The sequence below is a fragment of the Schistocerca gregaria genome, chromosome 1, assembly GCF_023897955.1.
Source record: "Schistocerca gregaria isolate iqSchGreg1 chromosome 1, iqSchGreg1.2, whole genome shotgun sequence".
Lineage (NCBI taxonomy): Eukaryota > Metazoa > Arthropoda > Insecta > Orthoptera > Acrididae > Schistocerca > Schistocerca gregaria.
Genome location: NC_064920.1, coordinates 1025812868 through 1025835861, shown reverse-complemented (window position 1 = coordinate 1025835861; position 22994 = coordinate 1025812868). Strand labels below are relative to the sequence as shown.

The following is a 22994-nucleotide window of genomic DNA, read 5'->3' as shown; positions in this document are numbered from 1 at the left end:
AACACTTGTCCAGTACCCCCATCCATCGCCTCCCACATTGGTGCAGTCTCACGCATTTCCTACCCAAAAAATTACAGGACAGCCACAAAAGTCATATACCAGTTGTGCTAAAATTGCTTTTCTAGAATGTGTGTGGAGATGAGAATTAATGTTCATCCACATAAATGACCTCAGTTATCTTCGAACTCAGCCATCTAGTTTCAGAAGATGTTGTGCCACAACAACAGTGACTCATTTAACTACTGCCACTGAGAACACCTGTCTCTTTTCCTTAACTTCTTCATCCTCCCCTTATGTGTGTATGTGTAGTGGAGAGCGAGCGAGTGAGAGAGAGATAGAGAGAGAGAGAGAGAGAGAGAGAGAGAGAGAGAGAGAGAGAGAGTACTTAAAGCAAAAAAAAAGAAGTAGTGCAAATGTTGTACTGCTAAGCATATTTCCACACAATGTCTAGTTACCTGGAAGTGAGCAGATGCCAATTCTCTCTCTCTCTCTCTCTCTCTCTCTCTCTCTCTCTCTCTCTCTCTCTCTCTTTGGAATTTTCATGATCAAATGGGCACAATTTAAATATCTTAACATTATGAAGCATGAGAACATATCTTACTCATATGAATAATTGAATGAACTTTCTTATTATAAACATAACTGACTGTATGTATTTTAGATTTTATGATGTTTGCAATATACTGTAATTCATACTACAGAAACAGACAATGCTTTGGAAGGAAATGTGCCCACCAGGGCTTCAGCTATTGTTTGCACTCTATTATTCTGTGCCTCATTATTGAGTTCAAAATTTCATGACATAAAGCTGACAGAATAAAGCCCCCATGTATTGTTACTGCCAAGGAATTATATCTCATGGCTGACTCACTGTATTTTAGTTAAATTTTATGTTTGGTGCAGTGAACAACCTTGTATATTTCTTTATTTAGAGCCAGTTGCATGTTTTTTAATTACACTGAAATTTCATAAGGTTGGCTCTGAGCACTATGGGACTTAATATCTTAGGTCATCAGTCCCCTAGAACTTAGAACTACTTAAACCTAACTAACCTAAGGACATCACACACATCCATGCCCGAGGCAGGATTCGAACCTGCGACCGTAGCAGTCCCGCGGTTCCGAACTGCACCGCTAGAACCGCACGACCACCGCGGCCGGCTAAATTTCATAAGCCTCTCCCTCTTTTCTTCATATTATCACCAATAACAATGAAAAGTCCTGATTAATAATTTATCATACAAAGCATTGAATATATGACCAATATCCTAAAGAATTTCAGCATCAGTTGTGTAGCCTTGTGTTCAGCATACAAAAAATCCTTCAATTCTGTTTCAAATCTGCCAAGATCCTTGTATAAACATTTTCTTCTGTAGTAGGTGTGAGTGTTGTGCTGTGCTTTAAATTTGCAGAAGTCAATTTCACAACATACCAACAACATAGGTATGGTGTAGTAATTTTGTGGATTAACATTGCTACATTAACAACTTGTACCAGGACATGTCTTTGCTCACTTCCAGTCATTAAAAACTATTCCCGAGGTCTGTAATAAAATATGGTTAATAGCAGAGATAATTACTGCAAAGTTTGTACAAAACTTGAAAAATATCCTATTAGATACTACATTTGGTAAACCTCCACAATCAGTACCATTTTATGGTGGAAACACAGGATAGAGAACAATGTGTGTTAAAGCAGAAGAGAGAATTGCTTATTGAAATGAATCCCATGGTTCACTCTGTAATGGATTGTGGGCTATGGTGACAACAACATCTGGTTTGACTAATATATGCCAAAAGAAATTAATAGTTACAAGTCACTGTACAGTGAATTATTTAAAAGAGTTAAGCAATTTCTGACAGCCTTCTTCAGCATATTTACTCATTAACTTACTAACTTGCTCTTAAAAAAATCTAACGAAATAGTGTCTTCTTCAAAGAATATGAAGGACACTACATATGTTCTCAGAAGCAAAATTATTGGATTAAAGTCAGAAATAGTACTTCAGTCACCACAAGGAAACTTAATCTTATTCTCAGCCCTATTGTTTACACCACAAAGATTAACAGTAACAGCACAATTGAAACACTGACAGTCTCTTGAGAGTATTTTCAAGTGAGATTAACAATATTTAACTGTCAGGTAGAAGTAAGGCTATCTCTAAACATTCTTTGCTTCTCAACTTAATCCACTTCTATGGCTATGCCAATAATATTTAGACTATATTTTTCTAGAGCAACTCACTTATTGAGCTGAGATTTTATTTCCAGTGAGCTGACAAATTACAGTAGCATGGAAAGGATCTAGAGTGCTGTTGAGAATGTTATTGTGGACTAGTTAGAGAAAACATCAGAAGCTCAGTTGATTAAACATGCAATCTATTCAGATGTGTTACTCAAAATAATTATATCAGGAGTGTGTTTGATATAGCAATCAATACTTACCACCATGTATGCATCACCAATAGTCTCCACTTTATAGACGTCATATCCTCGTATGATTCGATCAAACAATGTGTAAAGATCATTTAGAAAATTCACCACCTGCAAAGACAGAATTACAGTCTGTGTTAACCATATACAAAGCTTATACAATGAGGCTTAAAAAGAAAAAGAAAAAAAGGAAAAATTCTGTATATTTACTGAACACAGAACTGATCCCATTGACTGGTATAATCACATAGACTGAGTTGAAGGTAAAAATAAAAGGCTGGAGTTCAATGATTGGTTGAGCATAGGAAAACTTTCTTCCATCCTTTCCGGTGCCCTTTATCCAACCAGCATTGGTTTGAGACTGATGCGGAATTTCTCCAATTTCACAGAGAATCAACCATCCACAAATATTGGATATTATTATGACCTACATTTACATCTCCATCTACATCTATACTCTGCAAAACCACCATGAAGTGCATGGATGAGGATACATCGCATTGTACCAGTTATTAGGCTTTCTTCTCATTCCATTCATGCATGGAGGGCAGGAAGAATGATTGTTCAAATGCCTGTGTGTGTGCTGCAATTATTACCATCTTATCCTCGTGATCCCTATATGCGTGGTATGTAGGAGGTTGTAGCATATTCTTAAAGGTATCATTCAAAGCGAGTTCTTGAAACTTTGTTAGTAGACTTCCTTTGGAGAGTTTACGTCTCTCTTCAAGAGTCTGCCAGTTAAAGTTAGTTCAGCATCTCTGTAACACTCTCCCATGGGTCAAATAAACCTGTAACTATTTGTGCTTGCCTTCTCTGTATACATTCAATATCCTCTGTTAGTCTTACTTGTTACAGGTTCCACACACTAGAGCAATACTCTAGAATGGGTTGCATGAGTGATTTGCAAGCAGTCTCTTTTGTAAGCTGATTGCACTTCCCCAGTATTCTACCAATACTGTATTAATATTTTGTTATAGAATACTTTTTATTTTGATTTTGTGGAGTGCACCGTTTTAAATTCCCAAACATTTATAGCAAGCTGACAATCATTGCACCACTTAGAAATCTTATCAAGATATGAATGAATATTTATGTAGCTTTTTTCAGACTGTACTTTATTATATATCACGGCATAGTCTGCGAAAGGTCTGAGGTAGCTATTAACATTGTCCAAAAGATCATTAATATTCAACATGAAGAGCAACAGTCCCAACACACTTACCTGGGGCACACTTGAAGTTAGTTCTACATCTGGCCATTACTCTCCATCCAAGATAACATGTTGTGTCCTCCCTACCTTATACACAATATTACTGAACTTTTGACAATAAGTGTATGTGTGGTACTGAATCAAATAATTTTCATAAATAAAGATCTACTGCATCTATCTGACTGCTTTGATCCAAAGCTTTCAATATACCAGGTGAGAAATGTGCAAGTTGGGTTTCACATGACCGATGTTTTCAGAGTTCATGCTGGCTGACATGTAGGAGGTCATTCTAAACAAGATACCTCATTACGTTTGAGCTCAGAAAATTTTCTAAGATTCTTTAACAAATAACTGTCAACGATTCTTGACAGTAGTTTTGTAGACCACTTCTACTACCCTTCTTGTTGAGAGATGTTACCTGTGCTTTCTCTCAACTACTGGGCACAGTTTTTTGTTTGAAGGACCTACAATAGATTATAGTTAAAAGAGGAGCTAATTCATTTGCACATTCAATACAGAATCTGATAGGGATTCCATAAGGCGATGGAGCTTTGTTCAATTTTAACAGTTTCAGCTGTTTCTGAACACTGCTGAACTAATACTGTTTTCACTCATCTTTTCAGTGGTACAAGCATTAAATTGGGAGAATACTCCTGAATTTTCCTTTGTAGAGGAACATGTGAAAATAGAGTTAAGCATTTCAGCTTTTGCCTTGCTACCTGCAATCTCAGTTCCTGTCTCATTTGCTAGGGATTGGATACTAACCTTTGGTGCCATTATCAGCCTTCCCATAAGACAAGAAGTTCTTTGGATTTTGTGAAAGAACATTTTAAAATATTCTGCTATGGTAGTTACTGAATGCTTCATGCATTGCCCTCTTGACAACCAAATCCTTTTCATTCAGCGTCTCTCTGTCTATAGTCCTATGACTTGTTTTACACCTATTGTGATACAATCTCAGTTTCTTTAGACCTACTTCTGTTTTCGTCTAGTGCAACGGTTTTTGAACCTTTTTCCGCTGGGCCCCCTTTCATGAGAAAAAATAGTATTCACTCCCTAGCCTATTTTATTTAAAAAATAATCATTTTTATATCTTCTTTGTCTTATTCTTTGTTTTACCATATTCAGTTTTGAAGAATTTTATGCAACAGAAACCAAAACTTCACGAATTATTATTTTAAAAAGAAATGAAATAAATTATTTATTGTCATGTTTTCATTTGTTCAAAACCTGCAGAATGAACAATGTCTGCAATTCAACAAACATGGATTACAAGAGCATTAAAAATTTAAATAACGAAGTTCATTGTGACGGATGAGCTCGCTTTTAAGAAGATAGTTTTCAAGGATGTCATATAATAGTAGAACCAAACACTCAAAGTTCTTTGCTTATATTTAGCTCTGAATGGTAGTTCAAGCCCATAGCTGCCAAAGCTGAAAAGCCAATCTTGAACACACATGTTTTTGCAAAAGGAATCAGAATAGTCATTTAATTTTGGCTCAGCATAGGTAATTCCTTGCTAATATTTATGCAAATCTCTGATAAAGACACTTAATTAAATTTACTCTTAGTGAAGTATCACAAGTGAGATGCGTAAGTTGTTCTTGCTCTTGTACATGATGGTCCAGAAGCATTTTGGAATTGATTTTTAATCCAATTAAATTTCTAGAAATCATTGCTGAAATATTTTTTGAAGTGAACTTTTAATGTTTCAAGATAATGAAGAAGGCAGGCTTTTATCTCCATGGGAAGGACTGGATTATCTGTGACCTCTAACAGTGACACCAGAGTAGGGAATGTACCTGGCATGGCACTTTCCATTCGGTTTTGCCACAGCTCTAATTTCTTTATGAATACCTTCAGTTTTTCATTCCAAGAATAGTTAGTTTCTCAGTGTCAGTGAGGTGAGCTATTTTCAATAGAAAATCTCTGTTGCTGAAACAGCCTGCTGCAGAGTGACTTTTCTCCTTTAACAATACCTAATTCCTCAATTCAAACACTCTTTTTAGAACTCAAATCCTTAAAAGCCATCAGGCTTTACTAAAAACAGAGCAGTTGAGTGTGTTCAGCACCCATCTCCTCAGACAGCACTTTAAAAAGCCTTGAATTTATAGATTTTCCCTTAATAATATCAACTGTTTCTATAACCCTTTGCACCACTTCATGAAGGGTTGAGCTACATTCTTTAAGCGTCACAGCCTTCTGACGTGTCATGTGGTGAGTGCACAATTCATCAGGAGCTACAGCTTCAACTTTTTCTTGCAATTCCAGTCAATGAGTGCGAACCATTTCCGCATACTCCAATGCCACATCATCCTGCTTGATTTAAAAAAAAAAATTATCATGTTAAAAAGGTTTTGAGCTGTTGCTGTTTTCAGTATTGCTCACAGAAAATCAATTCCTCTTGAGTGTTAAACTCATCAATGAAATGAACATATCAAATGAACATCTTTGTGAATGTCAGTTGCTTCAGTCTACAGATGTTACACAGTTTATTGATTAACAACTTTAGAAGATCGTGAGAAATGTTTAAAAGTCTCCTACACACTGTGACATTACAGAGAGAAACCATTTTCAGCTATTAAGCAAATGAATCACCAAACACTGTTGATAATATGCCAGTTGCTCCTGTTAAAGTCAGAGTTTCTGCTAGAATGTGTGGTTTCTTGCATTTAGCAGTCCTACATGAAATCTGGTGAAAGGCTAAAAGGGCCTTAGGAGTCATATTCCTCATTTTAGCAAAGTTCTTCTGGGTAGACAATAAAACATTTAGTTTCTTGACAAAAAATTCTTTTGGTTTTCTCGTTAATTCAGGATATTTCGTTTCAAGATGTCTCTTTAATTTGTTAGGCTTCATGCTATCAGTAGTTAAAATGGTTGCACAAAGTACACACTGCAGATGTTCTTCATGACTGATTGCAGTTTTTGAGAAGCCTAGCAATAAATAGCCCTCATCATTTCTTCTCAGTTTTGCCTTTGGAGTATCTCCCTCCCCTCTGCCATTTGATAGACCAATGTCTGTCACTAGCCAGCAAATGCTTCTTACTGCAGTCTGAAAGCCTCCGTGTGCGCTCGATTCTCTCTAATTTTACATTCGTGATCTCCTCAGGACGTATAAGTAGGGGGAAGCAATATATTCGATACCTCATCCAGAAACGCACCCTATTGAACCCTGGACAGCGAGCCACACCGCAATGCAGAGCGCCTCTCTTGCAGAGTCTGCCACTTGAGTTTGCTAAACATCTCCGTAACGCTATCACGGTTACCAAATAACCCTGTGACGAAACGCGCCGCTCTTCTTTGGATCTTCTCTATCTCCTCCGTCAACCCGATCTGGTATGGATCCCACACTGATGATCAACTCAAGTATATGTCGAACAAGTGTTTTCTAAGCCACCTCCTTTGTTGATGGACTACATTTTCTAAGGACTCTCCCAATGAATCTCAACCTGGTACCAGCCTTACCAACAATTAATTTTATGTCATCATTCCACTTCATATCGTTCTGCACGCATACTCCCAGATATTTTACAGAAGTAACTGCTCCCAGTGTTTGTTCCGCTATCATACAATCATACAAGAAAGGATCCTTCTTTCTATGTATTCGCAATACATTACACTTATTTATGTTAAGGGTCAGTTGCCACTCCCTGCACCAAGTGCCTATCCGCTGCAGATCTTCCTGCATTATGTGTATAGGCAGTTCATCTATGCTGGGAATCAAGAATCTTGACCATTTTTGCCTGTTATCAACAAATGACACTAGCAAGATATCAGTCCAAGGAATTCCAAGATTTTTGAGACTTTTAATTTCAATAACACAAATATGACATAAAGTCATGCAGGAGCAGGCAGTCATTATTATAATAATCAGTAGTTCTCCATTCAAACTTACTGGGTCACAATGGTTAAAGAGAAATATCAGGCAAGGGATGACTGTATTGCACATATGACGCACTTTAGAATTTATCCATCATCAGATATCCAGGAGTTAATATCCAGGAGTTAATCACAGACTAGTCTGCAGATGTTTGTTTCACATATAATTTGAAACACCATATCTACATGCAGTAATCACTCCTGGATATCTGATGATGGATAAATACCAAAACATGTCATATGAGCAATAAAGTTATTCCTTCCTTGTATTGGACTTTTACCACTGCAACACATCAGCCTGAACTCAGAATTGCTGTTTTTTCTTTCTTTCTTGTTTGGCATTGGATAACAAATGACGAAGGAAATAATTTTTTTACATGCGATATAATTACAAACAACAAATCTTGGATTTTTTCCATTATTTGTACTGTGAAACCTTGCTTCTTGCTAAACTTCAAGATTCTACATCAATGGGAGGTACTCTACAGGTTTTGATGAGTAAGTTTTTGAGTCTCAAAATACATGGCAAAAATATCAGTGCTTTTGACTGAATTAACTCAGAAGCTTAAATGTTTACACTGTTGCAGGACTGAAGATCTTAATATGTGACATAAAACTGAACTTGATATGTCTACCTGTTCCTGAGAAAAAGGATTTTTAACAGCTGGACACACAGACAGATGGACAACAATAAGGGTTCTGCTCTTAAAGATTGGGTCACAGAGCCCTTACAAATAAAGTAAGTTAAGGAACAAAAATCCTGAAATACATGCATAATATTTTGTAACACATCTCCTTCTTGCAGCATCAAGAAAAGAACAACAACAAAAAATGGAAATGAGCATATGGCATCGCTGGCCAGGAGGCCCCATCCAGGGAAGTCTGGCCACCAAGTGCAAGTCTTATTTCAGTCAACGCCATATTGGGCGACTTGTGTGCCAGTGATGAAGGTTAAATGATGATGACGACAACGCAATACCCAATGCTTGAGTAGAGAAAATCTCCAACCTGGCCAGTAATCAAACCCGGGCCCACTTGTGTGGGAGGCGAGCACATTACCATCTAGCTAAGCAGGCGGACAAGAAAACAACATTGCAGCGTTCAACCAAAAATAAAGAAGTCATTTGATCTTAGCTTGTGAAAGGTGTTTTAGAGTCCAGCACACAAGATTTCCACAATATCACAGTGAGTCTACTCACTATAACAGTATGTAAATAACAGATAAGATCATGTAAAGATAATCTATCAATGAAACCACACATAAAAGTTTATGAAATTATCCCAGCTCATGGAGCTATTATTTCCTTTCTTGAGGAGAAAAAAGGGATGTTGGAGAAAGTTAAAAAGGAAGAGTAATTCATTCACAAATCAGAATGAGAAGGGATCCACCAGTTGCAGGGACAAGGGGAGATGAAGATGAATGGGGAAGTATCTGGGAGACTACAAGGTCAAAGACAGTACAACAGTGAGCACAGGTCATATACAGTCCAGTGATGATGAGTGAGAAGTAAATATGGATTAAACTATATGAACATGAGCTCCGTGTAATGTTCAGGAGGTTAGTCTGCCTGAAAACTGAAAAACAAGGAGCACCCACATGGGGAAGTTGCCTTAACCAGGAAGAACACTGCAGCTACCATATGGGATGAGTAAGAATAAATTTCTCCTCCAGCAGTGTAGAACTGTGTTCAGAGATTTAAGAAGATTCTTTCCATATGCATTATCTGCATTAGTGTTATTAGTAACTCTTCTCTGCACTCCATGTAGCGATAATGCATTTTGTGCAAAATAAATAGGCCCTGAGCATGTCTGCACACTACTTCACCTGCACAATGTGGAGGGCTCATACGACTTTGTGAAACATTCTGTAGTTGCTCTTTGTGATGTACTGGGGTAGATAGAAGGGGGAATCACCTGCTCTACCTTCAGTTTAGAGAACTATGAAGGAGGAAAGTGCACAAACATAATCCAGTGACCTATCTTCCCTTGCACTTCCATCACATACATCTGCCCCCTCCATCCTGTTAAAGCCCTGAAAACACTATTTATCCCTTAATACAGCTCTACTGCACTTAGATGTGGTACACACATTTAATATTTGTTTCTAACCCACTTAATTTAAAGATAAAGATTAATTTTTTTCTGTGAGAACAAATTTTTAATACTCTGCAATTTTGCCATCCCCTGATTGAGGAAGTATTTATGCGTATTTATGCTAGATAAAAAGTAAATAGAACCTTTTATGTAGGCAATTTAATTTAGTTTTATTTTATACTGGGAAACATTTTTTCTAGAAGCCATGGTTTTCGAGTTATCTGAGAGAAACATAAAAAACTGAACTTTAAACCAATCCCAACCCAGCATTTGCACCCCACCAGTCAGAAGTTTTAGTATGTTGTTTGAGGACACTCGTTCCCAGTACTTTGAGAAAGTTGGCGACTACACTATCTTTTGCTCCAATTTTCCTTCATTGACTGGTTATAGAGCAACTTTACAGAATTCCATTTGAAATTCCAACACCATAAGAGATTTTGTCTTTTTTTTAATAATTTTTGTAACTCAATTAATTTCAATGAAAAATGTTGGTGCTACTTCTAGTTGCTTAAAGTTTCATGGAATACATTTTTAATATATTCTCTTGCTTCTTCAACTGATCCATTTGATCCTATTTTTGCTGATACATTTAGAAAGTGATTGTTAAAAGTATTCTCAACTTGTGAATTACTGGTTATAATATTGTCATGTAATTTAATTGTTATGCTATCTTGTACACCGACTGGCTGTCCTGTCTCCTGTTTGACAATATCGAATATAGTTTTAATCTTATTATTTGTATTATTAATTTCTGCCATGACAAGCATTCTTTTGGGGATTTTAATGACTTCCCTTAAAATATTACAGGACTTTTTGTAGTATGCATGCATGTCTGGCCAGGGATTAAAAATGAAAAAGTCGACCTTATCCAATCTATTCGTCTTCCCTCCTGTGGATGGAAGAAACAGTTCAAAAAACTAGGATAATTTCATGTTCCTTTATAACATCAGCTGGTTGCACTAAAAATTTTGCCCCCTGAAAGCGAATACCAATTTTCTCATAAATTTGTATATATAGTGTAAATTTTAAATCATTAGAGGTTTTTTGCCTGATATAATACCACATGTTTAAATAAATATCAGATATTTTTATAAATCGTACTTGTCTACATAATGTAAGCATTAATACTTCAAAAGTGATCAACAGGTGAAACACAAATAAATAAATACCAGTATGTATACTGTGTAGAAGTTACTGGCTGATACTAGTTATTCTGACCCTGGTAATGTATTCTTATTTGAAGTTTTGTGTTTGTTGTGCATATACAGAATGCTGAAACCTGCATGAGATAAGTGACTGTATGTGTAACTCTTAGTTATTCACTCTCTTCCATCTAAAGAGGAAAAAGGAAACGGGCTTCAAGAAAGGTCCTTGACCATTCTTCAACTTTTTACTCTCTGAATTATCATATTGCGCTCAACAGATTTGTTTTTTGTAGTCTTAAAGAACATTAGTTTTAATTTCTGTTGAGCTTCCCTTTCATTGAAGATAAAACATTTTTCTCTCATTTCATGAGACTTAAATTCACTGTATCTTGTTCTCGAACTCCTTGTTGGCCTGAAGCACTTGTGATTATCACAGTTCAGAAATAAAAATAAACATTAAAGTCAATGTCGGAACATAAACTATCCAAAATTAGTATTCTCTGCTGCCTAGGAAAAATTATATACTGTGAAAGATGCAGAACAATACCCTAAGTACACTCACCTGCAAGGGTGTGCTTTCAGCTGACATAGCTGTGAAACCAACAATGTCACTGAAGTAAATGGTTACTAAATCAAAAGACTCTGGTTCCACACCAAACCCCTTGGTTAACCGTTCAGCAACTGGTCTAGTGGAAAGAAAGTAATTTATAAATAATACAATATATCATAAACTATAACAAAACATGTCACTGTAGTATTGTTAACAGGAATTTGAATTCCTATTGGACAGTCAATGGGGAGATCCCCATATTATGAGACTAATTCACAAATTTACAAAGAAAATTTTAGTACCTTAACAAATCGTTTTCCTTACAGAGATTGAATATATGATGTCAAGTGCTAGCATTCACTTTTATCTTATGAAGTATTCACAGCCAAAGTGTTCACAAAATGGGTCCAAATTTCACTCTCTTCATGGGAGTAGACTAGGATTTATGGCAAGCGAATGGGGATAAAAGTCTGCTGCACTGTGCTACCACCTTCTGGCATTGACATAAACTTTTAATTGAGTGGCAAAGGCTAGCTAGCTGTGCATGCTGTGAACCATGCACATTGTTTTTAGATCCTTATGTTTTTGGCCAGTAAGGCAATACGTCATGCCAGTTGTGCATGTGCAAAAGTTCCTTAAAACACGCACAATTGAAGGTGTGCTCACAACACTGATGCCAAGTTTCATGCAGTCTAGAGGAATAGCAATACAGCATAGCACGGTAGATCTAATGCAGTGTATCTCATATTACCGCTTCTACATTACGTTCAATAGCATTGAAACAAAAATAACCAATAAATCCACAGAGCATTAAAAGTTAGGGTGTTCACATGCTTTTGTGCTCTTACACAACAGCAAACAATGCAGAAAACAAATTTACAGAACTGAAAGTGAACAAGGCACCAGGCCCCAGTGAAATACCTAATAAATTTTGCACACAATTTGCAATGGAATCGCGCCCTTCTCCAGCTCAAATTCATCAAGAATTTGCACATAGCAAACAAATCTGTGTGGGTGGAAATGAATGCAGGCAGCCACTTCTCTTTATAAGAAGGGCAAAGAACAAATGCACAGAATTACAGACCAATAACTGTAATGTCTGTCTGTTGCAAGATTATAGGGCATATTCTAAGCTCAAACTTCATGAAATTCCTGAGGGAGGAAAAAAAGTCTCAAAGAATTAGTTATGAAAACACCACTCGTGTTTAAGGGCAGAACTCTCTTTTCACACATTACCTTGTGTTTGAGGAATAAGAGACTCTTACACCATATGTTGACATTTTATAGAAAACTGTAGACTCTGCTGCCATCTGTGGCATTTATGGACTGTGTGAGATATTTATGACTGTAATAGATGCTGTGAATAAATCTGTGTGTGTGCTGAAGTTAGTTACTGTGTCTAATTCCTTTTAAATCTGCCATCTGTGGCATTTATGGACTGTGTGAGATATTTATGACTGTAATAGATGCTGTGAATAAATCTGTGTGTGTGCTGAAGTTAGTTACTGTGTCGAATTCCTTTCAAATATTAGTAAGTTGCAACATTTTAGCAATCCCAGCCCCACTGTTCCCTTTTTTTGCAGTGCACACAGAAGGGGTTGAATTTTGTAGTTTCTTCTTCTTTTTATCCTTCAGTTTTACCTTCACTTGAAAGGCAGATGCCTTGGATTCATAATTATCTTGTGGAACATTATCTTCACATACCTTGATTGTGGTGATGGCTCCCTCTGTCTCTTCATTTCGGAACTCACTAAGGTGTGCAAGATTCCCTTCTTGGATCTTTTGGCTTCATGCATGGATAAACCAGTGTCTCCTAATTTCCTCTAACAAAGTACATAGCAGTTTGCAGTTTGGGGGCAAGCACTCTCTCATATGAACCCTATCTTCTCCCAATGCTTGTAGTGCTTGGATCTGCTTATGCACTCAATGTATGTGGCACTGAGAGCTTCTGGACTGCCTAAAGTAGAAATGCTTGAGTTCTCCAAGAAGTTAAGGTGGCTTTGGAAAAGCCTGTTCCTATCCTTGTAATTGGATTTTAAAATTTGTGTTGTCTGCTCAAGTGTGTTAGCTGTAACAGCAATCCCATCAATCAGATACTCGGTTTCCTCATCTAGATATTTATGGAGGAATATGTGCTTGTTCATAACTGACATCCCTGGGTTTTCATCTCTGGAAGCTGTGAATTGCTTTCAGAATTGAGGCTATGCTTCCATGTCACCTGAGGAAGGATGCATGTTGAGAATAGGCAACTTGATGTCTTTACAGACATGTTGGCAAATTTTTGAAGTTGGTAAATGTGTGTCAGCTGTATTTTTATCCCTTGAACATGCTTCTCCTCAAAATCCTTTCACCTTTTAAGTAGTGTTTGGATTTGCCAGTATAGTCCTTGCAGGATTCTGTTAGGATCTCATATTCAGTGTCACTACACAAATCTTGTATTCAGCCACAGAAAATGTTCCACTTTTCTAGGTTTCGTTGCACACATTGCTGACAGTGTCTGAGTTCTCTGCTGGTGTAGAAATGTCACACATATTTATCTGGTCACAAAACTTGTAGCGTTCAAGTATAGTGTTGTTCACTTGTGTCGCAGTTTTGGGAGAACTGTGGTGACTGTCTCTGTCATGGCAAGTGGTTTCTGTTACTTCCATGAGGGTACGTCTGTAGTACTTATCCCCATAATGAGTGGTTGTTGTCACTAAGAGATGACGCTGCTGTCCAAAATTCACCATTTGCAACCCTTAGAAAAGTTCACTGTTTGCTACCAGATGGCACTATTTTCTATTAGTACAAAAAGCCCACATTGTGCTATGCAATAATAAACCAACTGCACAATATTTCTCTCTCACTCAGATAAGTGATATTATATTATTATAAACAAAATTATCAGTCAGTAATGTCTGTACTAGTGCAGTATAGCAATGCCAGGACTTATCTACATGAGCTGATGTGCTGTGGTGTGATCATATTTTCGAGATTAAAGTCACTCGAAATCTTGTTTAATGCAGAATTTTCATGAACATGCAGTAGTTAATCTCTTGATATACTCCCACATTTTAATACCAAACTTTTGCTACATACTACTATTTCAAAGGATTCAACACAATAACTTCAGCACACACACGCATAGCTTTATTCACAGTATCCATTACAGTTATATTACCCACGCCTACTGCAGAGAGTGTAACTACAGTTTTCTATAAAACACCAACAGGTGACATGGGAGTCTCCTATTCACTAGCACATTGCAAACATAGATTTCTAAATATCATCTGACACTATATCACATTGTTGGCAGACAACTTAAATAATGACACACAGTACCCTACTTTATGGCTCAAAATAAATCTGACAGACTGAAGCCAGCCACTGGAATGGATAGTGGATGAAACTTCCTGCAAGATCAAAACTGTATGCCAGACCAGGAATCAAACCCAGAACTTTGTCTTTTTGTAAGAAATGCTCTTACTTACTGAAGTATCCAGGCATGACACATGACCTGCCTTCACAGCCATACAGCTGACAGTACCTCTCTCCTACTTTCCAAATTTAACACACACTCTCCTGCATACCTAGTGAGACTAGTGTGTGTCAGCTCTTAACAGATAAGTAAGTAAGAGCACTGCCTGGTCCCTTTTTTAATAAGATCTCATCTTGAACTCATAAAAGATAGCCCCTCTCTTCCTGTCCTCAAAAAGATCTGTTTTAATTTTTAGTATTCAAACCTCTCACTTACTTCTGTTCAACAATTATTTTTTATCCCCACTGCCTTCGTTCTTCACTGATTTTGCTACTTGCAACCTTCCTGTAGTCCCTCCCCTTGTGTGCTGATGTACTCCAGCTGTCTAGTCTCTTACATTTCTTTTTTTCCCTCACCCTCTCCCCAGTATTTTCAATCTACCACTACTTTACTTTGGGGCAAAAACAAATAATTGAAGGAGTGTAGTTGAAGGGTTGCATGGTCAGCAGGCATGAAGTATGATTGAAAACATTGCTGAGCTTCTTAGCAGCATACACAAAGGAGTGAGTGAGAGGAGAAAGGTGAGAATTGGGAAGGAGGGCTCAAAGTAAGGCTGAGTGACAACTGGCAGGAAGAAACAGCTTGGTGATGGGATAACAAAGTCACAATGGTGAGACTGCACTGGAACACACATGGAGGCAGTTGGATGAGGTACTCATTGAGGTGGAAGAGTGGGTTTAGATCAGGGAGGGGTCAGAACAGAGAAAGAGGGAGACTATAGAAAGGAAAGTGTAAGTGGAAATTAATACAGTAAAGTGAGCCTGAGGACAGACTGTCAGAGACTGGAGTCTGGGTGAATGCAGGATGTGTTGTAAGCACAGTTTACATGCGTGTAATTCAGAGAGGTTGGTACTGAGGGGGAGGATCCAGATGGCATTTGCTATACTATCACAGGCAGGGCCACCTTGAACACAGTCTTAACTTTTGTGTATAGGCATGACCTCCAACCACCTATCTAACTGAATGACCTCTACAACTACACACATACTCACACAAGCCACTGTAAAGTTTGCGGCAGAGGATAAATTACATCAGTGTTATAGATTTTCTTCCATATTCGATTCCCATATTGATGGGGGACAAATGACTGTCCATATGTGTCTATATGTTCCCTAATCTCTCCCATCTTATTCTCATGATCCTTATGTGAAATACATGGTGGTGGCAGCAGGACAGATGCACAGTCTTCCTCAGATACAAATTATCTGCATATGCCCAACAGGGTTTCACAAGAATTAAGTTCTCTTTCTTCCTAGGATTTTTCTTTTACACTTTTTATGGGCTGTACCTACCTGTTATGACCTTGTAGTGTGTCACTGAATTCATTTGATTCATGTTGCCTGCCAACTTGACAAGGACTGCAAACAGTTGTACAATATTCTAGAATGGGTCACACCAGTGTCTTGTATGGGATTTCCTTTACAGTTGCACTGCACTTTTCCAGAACATATTCAACAAATGTAAGTCTTCCATTCGCCTTCCCTAATACTGGTATTATATGAGTATCCTATTTCATAATGCTTCTAAACAGACACTGTTCAGTTAATTTTCTGTTCAAGTTGTTCTTCAATTCCTTATGATTGTCAAATGAAGAAACCTGCTGTACACAACAGCATCATCATCATTGAACAATATTATATTGTCACTGAAACTATATGATAAATTGTTTATGTATATTGAGAAGATTAGAGGTTCTATCACACTCCCTTGGAGCACATCCAATGTTACTTTTGTTTCTGCAGAACGTTTGCTACCCAGTAAAACTAATTGGGTTCTACTAGTCAAATATTCTTCAAGCAAATCACATATGTGATAAGATACTCCATATCATGCATTTTGATTACAAGTTACCAACGTTGTGCAGTGCCAAATGCCCTTCAGGAATCTAAGAGATGGAACGTGTACTTTCCAGATGTATTTCACATATGAGTAGTTTTTACTGTCTCTATGAAAGAAGCTTCAACACCTGAACTATATTTCATATCAATAACTCATAAATTCATGTTGATTATCTTTACAAAAAAATAGTGTATGTACACTACAGATTTGCAATTACACAGTATTATTTTCAAATCAAAATTCAGCTAATTAATTTAGTTCTGACATCTTAAGTGCCATTTTTACAGTTCTCCACAGTAAAACAGTTACATTCACTGTCTTCGTTAACTCTTTCATTCTGCCTACCACCCCCTTTCTGATGACTAGTTCATAATTTTTTACTGTTTTTACTTACGCTGGCAGCATCCTGTGTAAGAGGTCTTCAGTTTTACGCTTTTCTTCAAATAAGAGTCGTGTTCTCTCACTAACTAAGTACTCTAAATTATTAGCATGCTTTTCCATTATTTCCATCATCTGGTCCATAATATTACTGTGCCTGAAAAAAGAAAACACAAAAAATGTATTTGTAAAAGCACTAATGTTATTTCACATCAAATGGGGTCATTTCACATTTCAATTAAAATGAAATAATATCCACATGGAGTAAACCTTTTAATAGTTCCTAATTACTATTCATGTGAAGTATTGGAGATACTGACAGGTTTCAGATAGATTATACTATGGTAAGACAGAGATTTAGGAACCAGGTTTTAAATTGTAGGACAATTCCAGGGGCAGATGTGGACTCTGACCACAATCTATTGGTTATGAACTGCAGATTAAAACTGAAGAAACTGCAAAAAGGTGGGAAGTTAAGGAGATGGGACCTGGATAAACTGACTAAACCAGAGGTTGTACAGAGTTTCAGGGAGAGCATAAGGGAACAACTGACAAGAATGGGGGAAAGAAATACAGTAGAAGAAGACTGGGTAGCTTTGAGGGATGAAGTAATGAAGGCAGCAGAGGATCGAGTAGGTAAAAAGATGAGGGCTAGTAGAAATCATTGGGTGACAGAAGAATTATTGAATTTAACTGATGAAAGGAGAAAATATAAAAATGCAGTAAATGAAGAAGGCAAAAAGGAATACAAACGTCTCAAAAATGAGATCAACAGTAAGTACAAAATGGCTAAGCAGGCATGGCTAGAGGACAAATGTATGGATGTAGAGGCTTATCTCACTGGGGGTAAGATAGATACTGCCTAAAGGAAAATTAAAGAGACCTTTGGATAAAAGAGAGCCACTTGTATGAATATCAAGAGCTCAGATGGAAACCCAGTTCTAAGCAAAGAAGGGAAAGCAGAAAGGTGGAAGGAGTATATAGAGAGTCTATACAAGGGTGATGTACTTGAGGGCAGTGTTATAGAAATGGAAGAGGATGTAGATGACGATGAAATGGGAAATATCATACTGCATGAAGAGTTTGATAGAGCACTGAAAGACCAAGTCAAAACAAGGCCCCGGGAGTAGACAATGTTCCATTAGAACTACTGACAGCCTTAGGAGAGCCAGACCTGACAAAACTCTACCATCTGGTGAGCAAAATGTATAGACAGGCGAAATACTCTCAGACTTAAAAAAAAATGTAATAATCCCAATCCCAAAGAAAGCAGGCGTTGACAGATGTGAAAATTACTGAACTATCAGTTTAATAAGTCACGGCTGCAAAATACTAACGCGAATTCTTTACAGATGAATGGAAAAACTGGTAGAAGCCAACCTCAGGGAAGATCAGTTTGGATTCCATAGAAATATGGGAACACGTGAGGCAATAGTGATCCTACGACTTATTTTAGAAGCTAGATTAAGAAAAGGCAAACCTATGTTTCTAGCATTTGTAGACTTAGAGAAAGCTTTTGACAATGTTGACTGGAATACTCTCTTTCAAATTCTGAAGGTGGCAGGTGTAAAATACAGGGAGCTAAAGGCTATTTACAATTTGTACAGAAACCAGATGGCAGTTATAAGAGTCGAGGGACATGAAAGGGAAGCAGTGGTTGGGAAGGGAGTGAGACAGGGTTGTAGCCTATCCCCAATGTTATTCAATCTGTATATTGAGCAAGCAGTAAATGAAACAAAGGAAAAATTCAGAGTAGGGATTAAAATCCATGGAGAAGAAATAAAAACTTTGAGGTTTGCCGATGACATTGTAATTCTGTCATAGACAGCAAAGGACTTGGAAGAGCAGTTGAACAGAATGGACAGTGTCTTGAAAGGAAGATATAAGATGAACATCAACAAAAGCAAAACGAGGATAATGGAATGTAGTCAAATTAAGTCGGGTGATGCTGAGGGAGTTAGATTGGGAAATGAGACACTTAAAGTAGTAAAGGAGTTTTACTATTTGAGGAGCAAAATAACTGATGATGGTCGAAGTAGAGAGGATATAAAATGTAGACTGGCAATGGCAAGGAAAGCGTTTCTGAAGAACAAAAATTTGTTAACATCGAATATAGATTTAAGTGTGAGGAAGTCATTTCTGAAAGTATTTGTATGAAGTGTAGCCATGTATGGAAGTGAAACATGGACAATAAATAGTTTGGACAAAAAGAGTAGAAGCTTTCGAAATGTGGTGCTACAGAAAAATGCTGAAGATTAGATGGGTAGATCACATAACTGATGAGGAGGTACTGAATAGAATTGGGGAGAAGAGGAGTTTGTGGCACAACTTGACTAGAAGAAGGGATCGGTTGGTAGGACATGTTCTGAGGCATCAAGGGATCACCAATTTAGTATTGGAGGGCAGAGTGGAGGGTGAAAATTGTAGAGGGAGACCAAGAGATGAATACACTAAGCAGATTCAGAAGGATGTAGGCTGCAGTACATACTGGGAGATGAAGAAGCTTACACGGGATAGAGTAGCATCGAGAGCTGCACCAAACCAGTCTCAGGACTGAAGACCACAATAACAACAACAACGTGAAGTATTGAACATTCTACTAGCATACACAGACTATAAAATATGAGTGGTCAGAGATATATCTGCTGCCATTATCACTGGACGTTTCTGACAACACAAATGGTCTAAAATTAAAAAGGTTACTATGATACAACAAAAAATTTCGTGAAAACTTGATATCAATAACAAAAAAAGGAAAGGACAGAATTTGTTAATTGATGTTAGGTACAGGAGGGCATTGGGACGCAAGTATATGTTAGACAGCAAGTTTCTCACTCCAGAGTTCAGGATAACTAGTGTCTGGTGGGAGTATCCACATAATCCCCTTTAACCTCCACCCGCTTCCCTCTCCCTTTCTGTTTTTTATCATCATATTTTCATAACATATATTTATTGTTTCTTGCTATTTTCTTTTACTTTTCTTCTTCATCACCCATCCTACACCCTACCCTCACTCTTTTTTCTCTAGTACTTTTTTCTTCCCCCATTTTCTAATTCCGCTAGTAATTTCTCTTTCTTTTAATTCATTTTTACTTCTCATGCTATAATTGCCATCTTTAACCTTTTTACCTCTTGTCCACTCAAAATGTTAGTCCCTCTTTACCTGGGATCACTTAAAAAGTAGTTTTAGGTACTGTGTATGCATGGTGAACACATATGTTTCTTGTCTGTTGTATATTTTTGAGATATTCTAAGGGAGACAATAACTGAACAATAAGTATACAATGCATGTCTAAATTCTCTGAAACATTTCACCAAGTAATTGGTCCCCTGTAACTCCGTTTAATGAGTTGTAATTTAGTGAAGGCAATTTTGTTTTATATTATTGTGTACACTGGATACATATTTACTTGTGAAAGTTTTGAGAATACAATCTTATACCTACAGTGGGTCACCAAATACATTATTTGGATAAAAATGGGAAATTACTACAAAGAAGAAGCAGGGTACTCATATTCATTGTATCTGTATTGTCTGTAAACAAAGTATATACAACTTTTTGAGAAAATATGTGCTTCCAGAATCACTTCTGCTGTTAGTTCAGTTTTAACACTCATCTTTATTTCCATCTGTCTCTCCCTTCCTACGTCCCTCATCTCCTTCCCTTCCCTGACCTCTAGTACCCTCCCATCACCCTTTGCTTCAGTTCCTTCACTGTCCCATCTCTTATGTCCAATACATATATTAATTCAAAGTTCACTTTTTTGAACATCTCAAATCTACTTCCTCTTCAATATGCACAATTCTTTGTTGTGAAGTCTTTATGTAAAGTTATGTAAATGTAAAAGATAGCAAATTCCATTTTAAAAACGAATGTTGCACTATCTATGTGTTTCATAATAGCTTTACCTAGCTATATGTTCCATGGATCATTATGCAAAATAGATTGTAATGATGTGGAATGTGTCATTTCACATTCACATTGCAAATTGATTTGTATGCACAGTTAGATTCTGAACATTTCTAATAGTTAAGTAATAAAATAAATACTGCCACTGACAAAGTCATAAAACTACATTGCAGAATTTTTTTTCAGGTTCATGCACATGAGTATTAGTTCTACTCTGTTCTATCAGGCAGGTTATGATCCACAACAATGTTGTAAAAATCTATGATTTATAAGAAGGAAAAGTGACATACATGCCCTCTCTCATTTTCCGCAAACGGTTTCTGATAGTTGGAAAGTCAGGTCTGTGTTCAGGATTCTCTTCCCAACAGTCTTCGATGCATTTTACTATATAATCAGTGCAGTCAATGTCAGACTCATCAAGAACAGCCAAATCTGGTCGAAATGGTTTTTCTCCTTCAGATGGTACACGTTTTACAAGTTCCACTATCTCTGAAAACATATATGCTGACTTCAGCAAAACCAGAACTATTTACTTGTATTTAATCAAATGTGAAACTTTAAGAAAGAAAGTAATTTCAGCAAAACTAGAACTATTTATTTGTATTTAATCTAACGTGAAACTTTAAAACAGAAAGTAAGTACTCTTATCTGAAAATAGAAGTCTTATGATGAATTTCTTTCATTTTATTACTGCTATTTTATTTTCGGAATTTGTCAACAAGCAGTACCTTTTGGTTCATAAGGGCATCCTCCATAAGGACCCCTCCGTCCGATAATTTCATAAAGAATAATAGCAAAAGCATATACATCTCCTTTTTGGGTACCACCAATAGCAGTATCATCTCTTAGAAGTTCTGGTGCTTTCCAAAAACAACCTGCAAAATATGAATTTTAAAATAAATTTTACTTCAGTTTTCATTTGTTTAACAAAATTTGTGTATTATAAGGGTACTGATTTTCTGGAAAATTAAAAACTGTGTGCTCTGTCTCTGGTAAAAAAAAAAAAAAGGTGCATCTTTACACAAACGTTATGCGAGAAGCTCCTGCGACTCCAAAAACTACTGTGGTTTCAAAAGAAAAATAACTCTGGTTGCATTAAATGGAAACCCAATGAGTGATTAACACAACATCATAAATAGAAATTGGTTCTACCTGAGCAGAAATAATGAACTGAAACCAAATGTAGCTGAATAACATCATATTATGTGAGGCATATGTCAGGGAATAAGACAATTTTTAGACTGGATTGCAGTTATCAAGCTAACCCTTGTTTAGAATGAGTTTCCTCTATATAATACTCTTAGAAGAAAGCAATTGCTCCTACATAGCAAAGGAGGACATCAGATTTATTGAATTTAGGCCAAAGGTCACACATTTGTGACCTTCCATGTATGATAAATACAGCTGTCTTTATGGTTTCATATAACTATAAAACCTTCTGCCTCTGCCATCCTACTCTCTTTCACCGCCCATCTTCACCATTATATTTCCTCATCCTTACAACAGGTGCGTCCCTCTCATCCCAGTAACAGAGTGACACATATTCTTTCTCATCTTCATTAACTACCCATTATTCATCCAACAGGAGAAGTTAAAAAAGGTAAGATAACTCTCGTACTTTTATACATGTCCACTGTTTTTACTTAGAATTTGGGATCTTGAAGGTACATACTGGCCAGTAGTTTGGTCTCCTAGTTGGAAATTCAGTGTGACTGACAGTTGATTGTTTTACGACTGATGTATATCATTTGAAACACTTCATCTTCTTCTTATTACTGAATAGAGACCAGGTTATATGCATTTGCATGTTGCATATTTGGCTCCTTTGCAACTGTTATTGCATATTTCAACTAAAAACTAGTGACAATGCATATTTTTGCTCTATGTTTACAGTATTTTAAAAATTTAGATGAGCTGTCACTAATTCTATCTAGTTTGATGTCTCACAGACGGACCGCGCCCTAGAACTGCGTGCAATTGCTAACCAAGAGGCCACTGTCTAGCGAAATCATTACAGAAGAGGAACAGGAACAGGCAGACA

At 37.0% G+C, this 22994-nt stretch overlaps 1 protein-coding gene across 3 annotated transcripts in view; it reads right to left on the bottom strand.

Moving 5' to 3' along the window:
• LOC126278983 (receptor-type guanylate cyclase Gyc76C-like) overlaps nt 1-22994 on the bottom strand; it is a 638621-nt gene that overhangs the window by 19546 nt on the left and 596081 nt on the right. For all 3 annotated transcript variants that reach the window (XM_049979308.1, XM_049979299.1, XM_049979290.1), the window contains exons 14-18: nt 21682-21828; nt 21244-21442; nt 17060-17200; nt 11322-11445; nt 2444-2542 (exon numbers count right to left, since the gene is read on the bottom strand). In XM_049979308.1, the coding sequence (XP_049835265.1) occupies nt 2444-2542; nt 11322-11445; nt 17060-17200; nt 21244-21442; nt 21682-21828 (710 nt within the window). The remainder of the gene's footprint in view (nt 1-2443; nt 2543-11321; nt 11446-17059; nt 17201-21243; nt 21443-21681; nt 21829-22994) is intronic.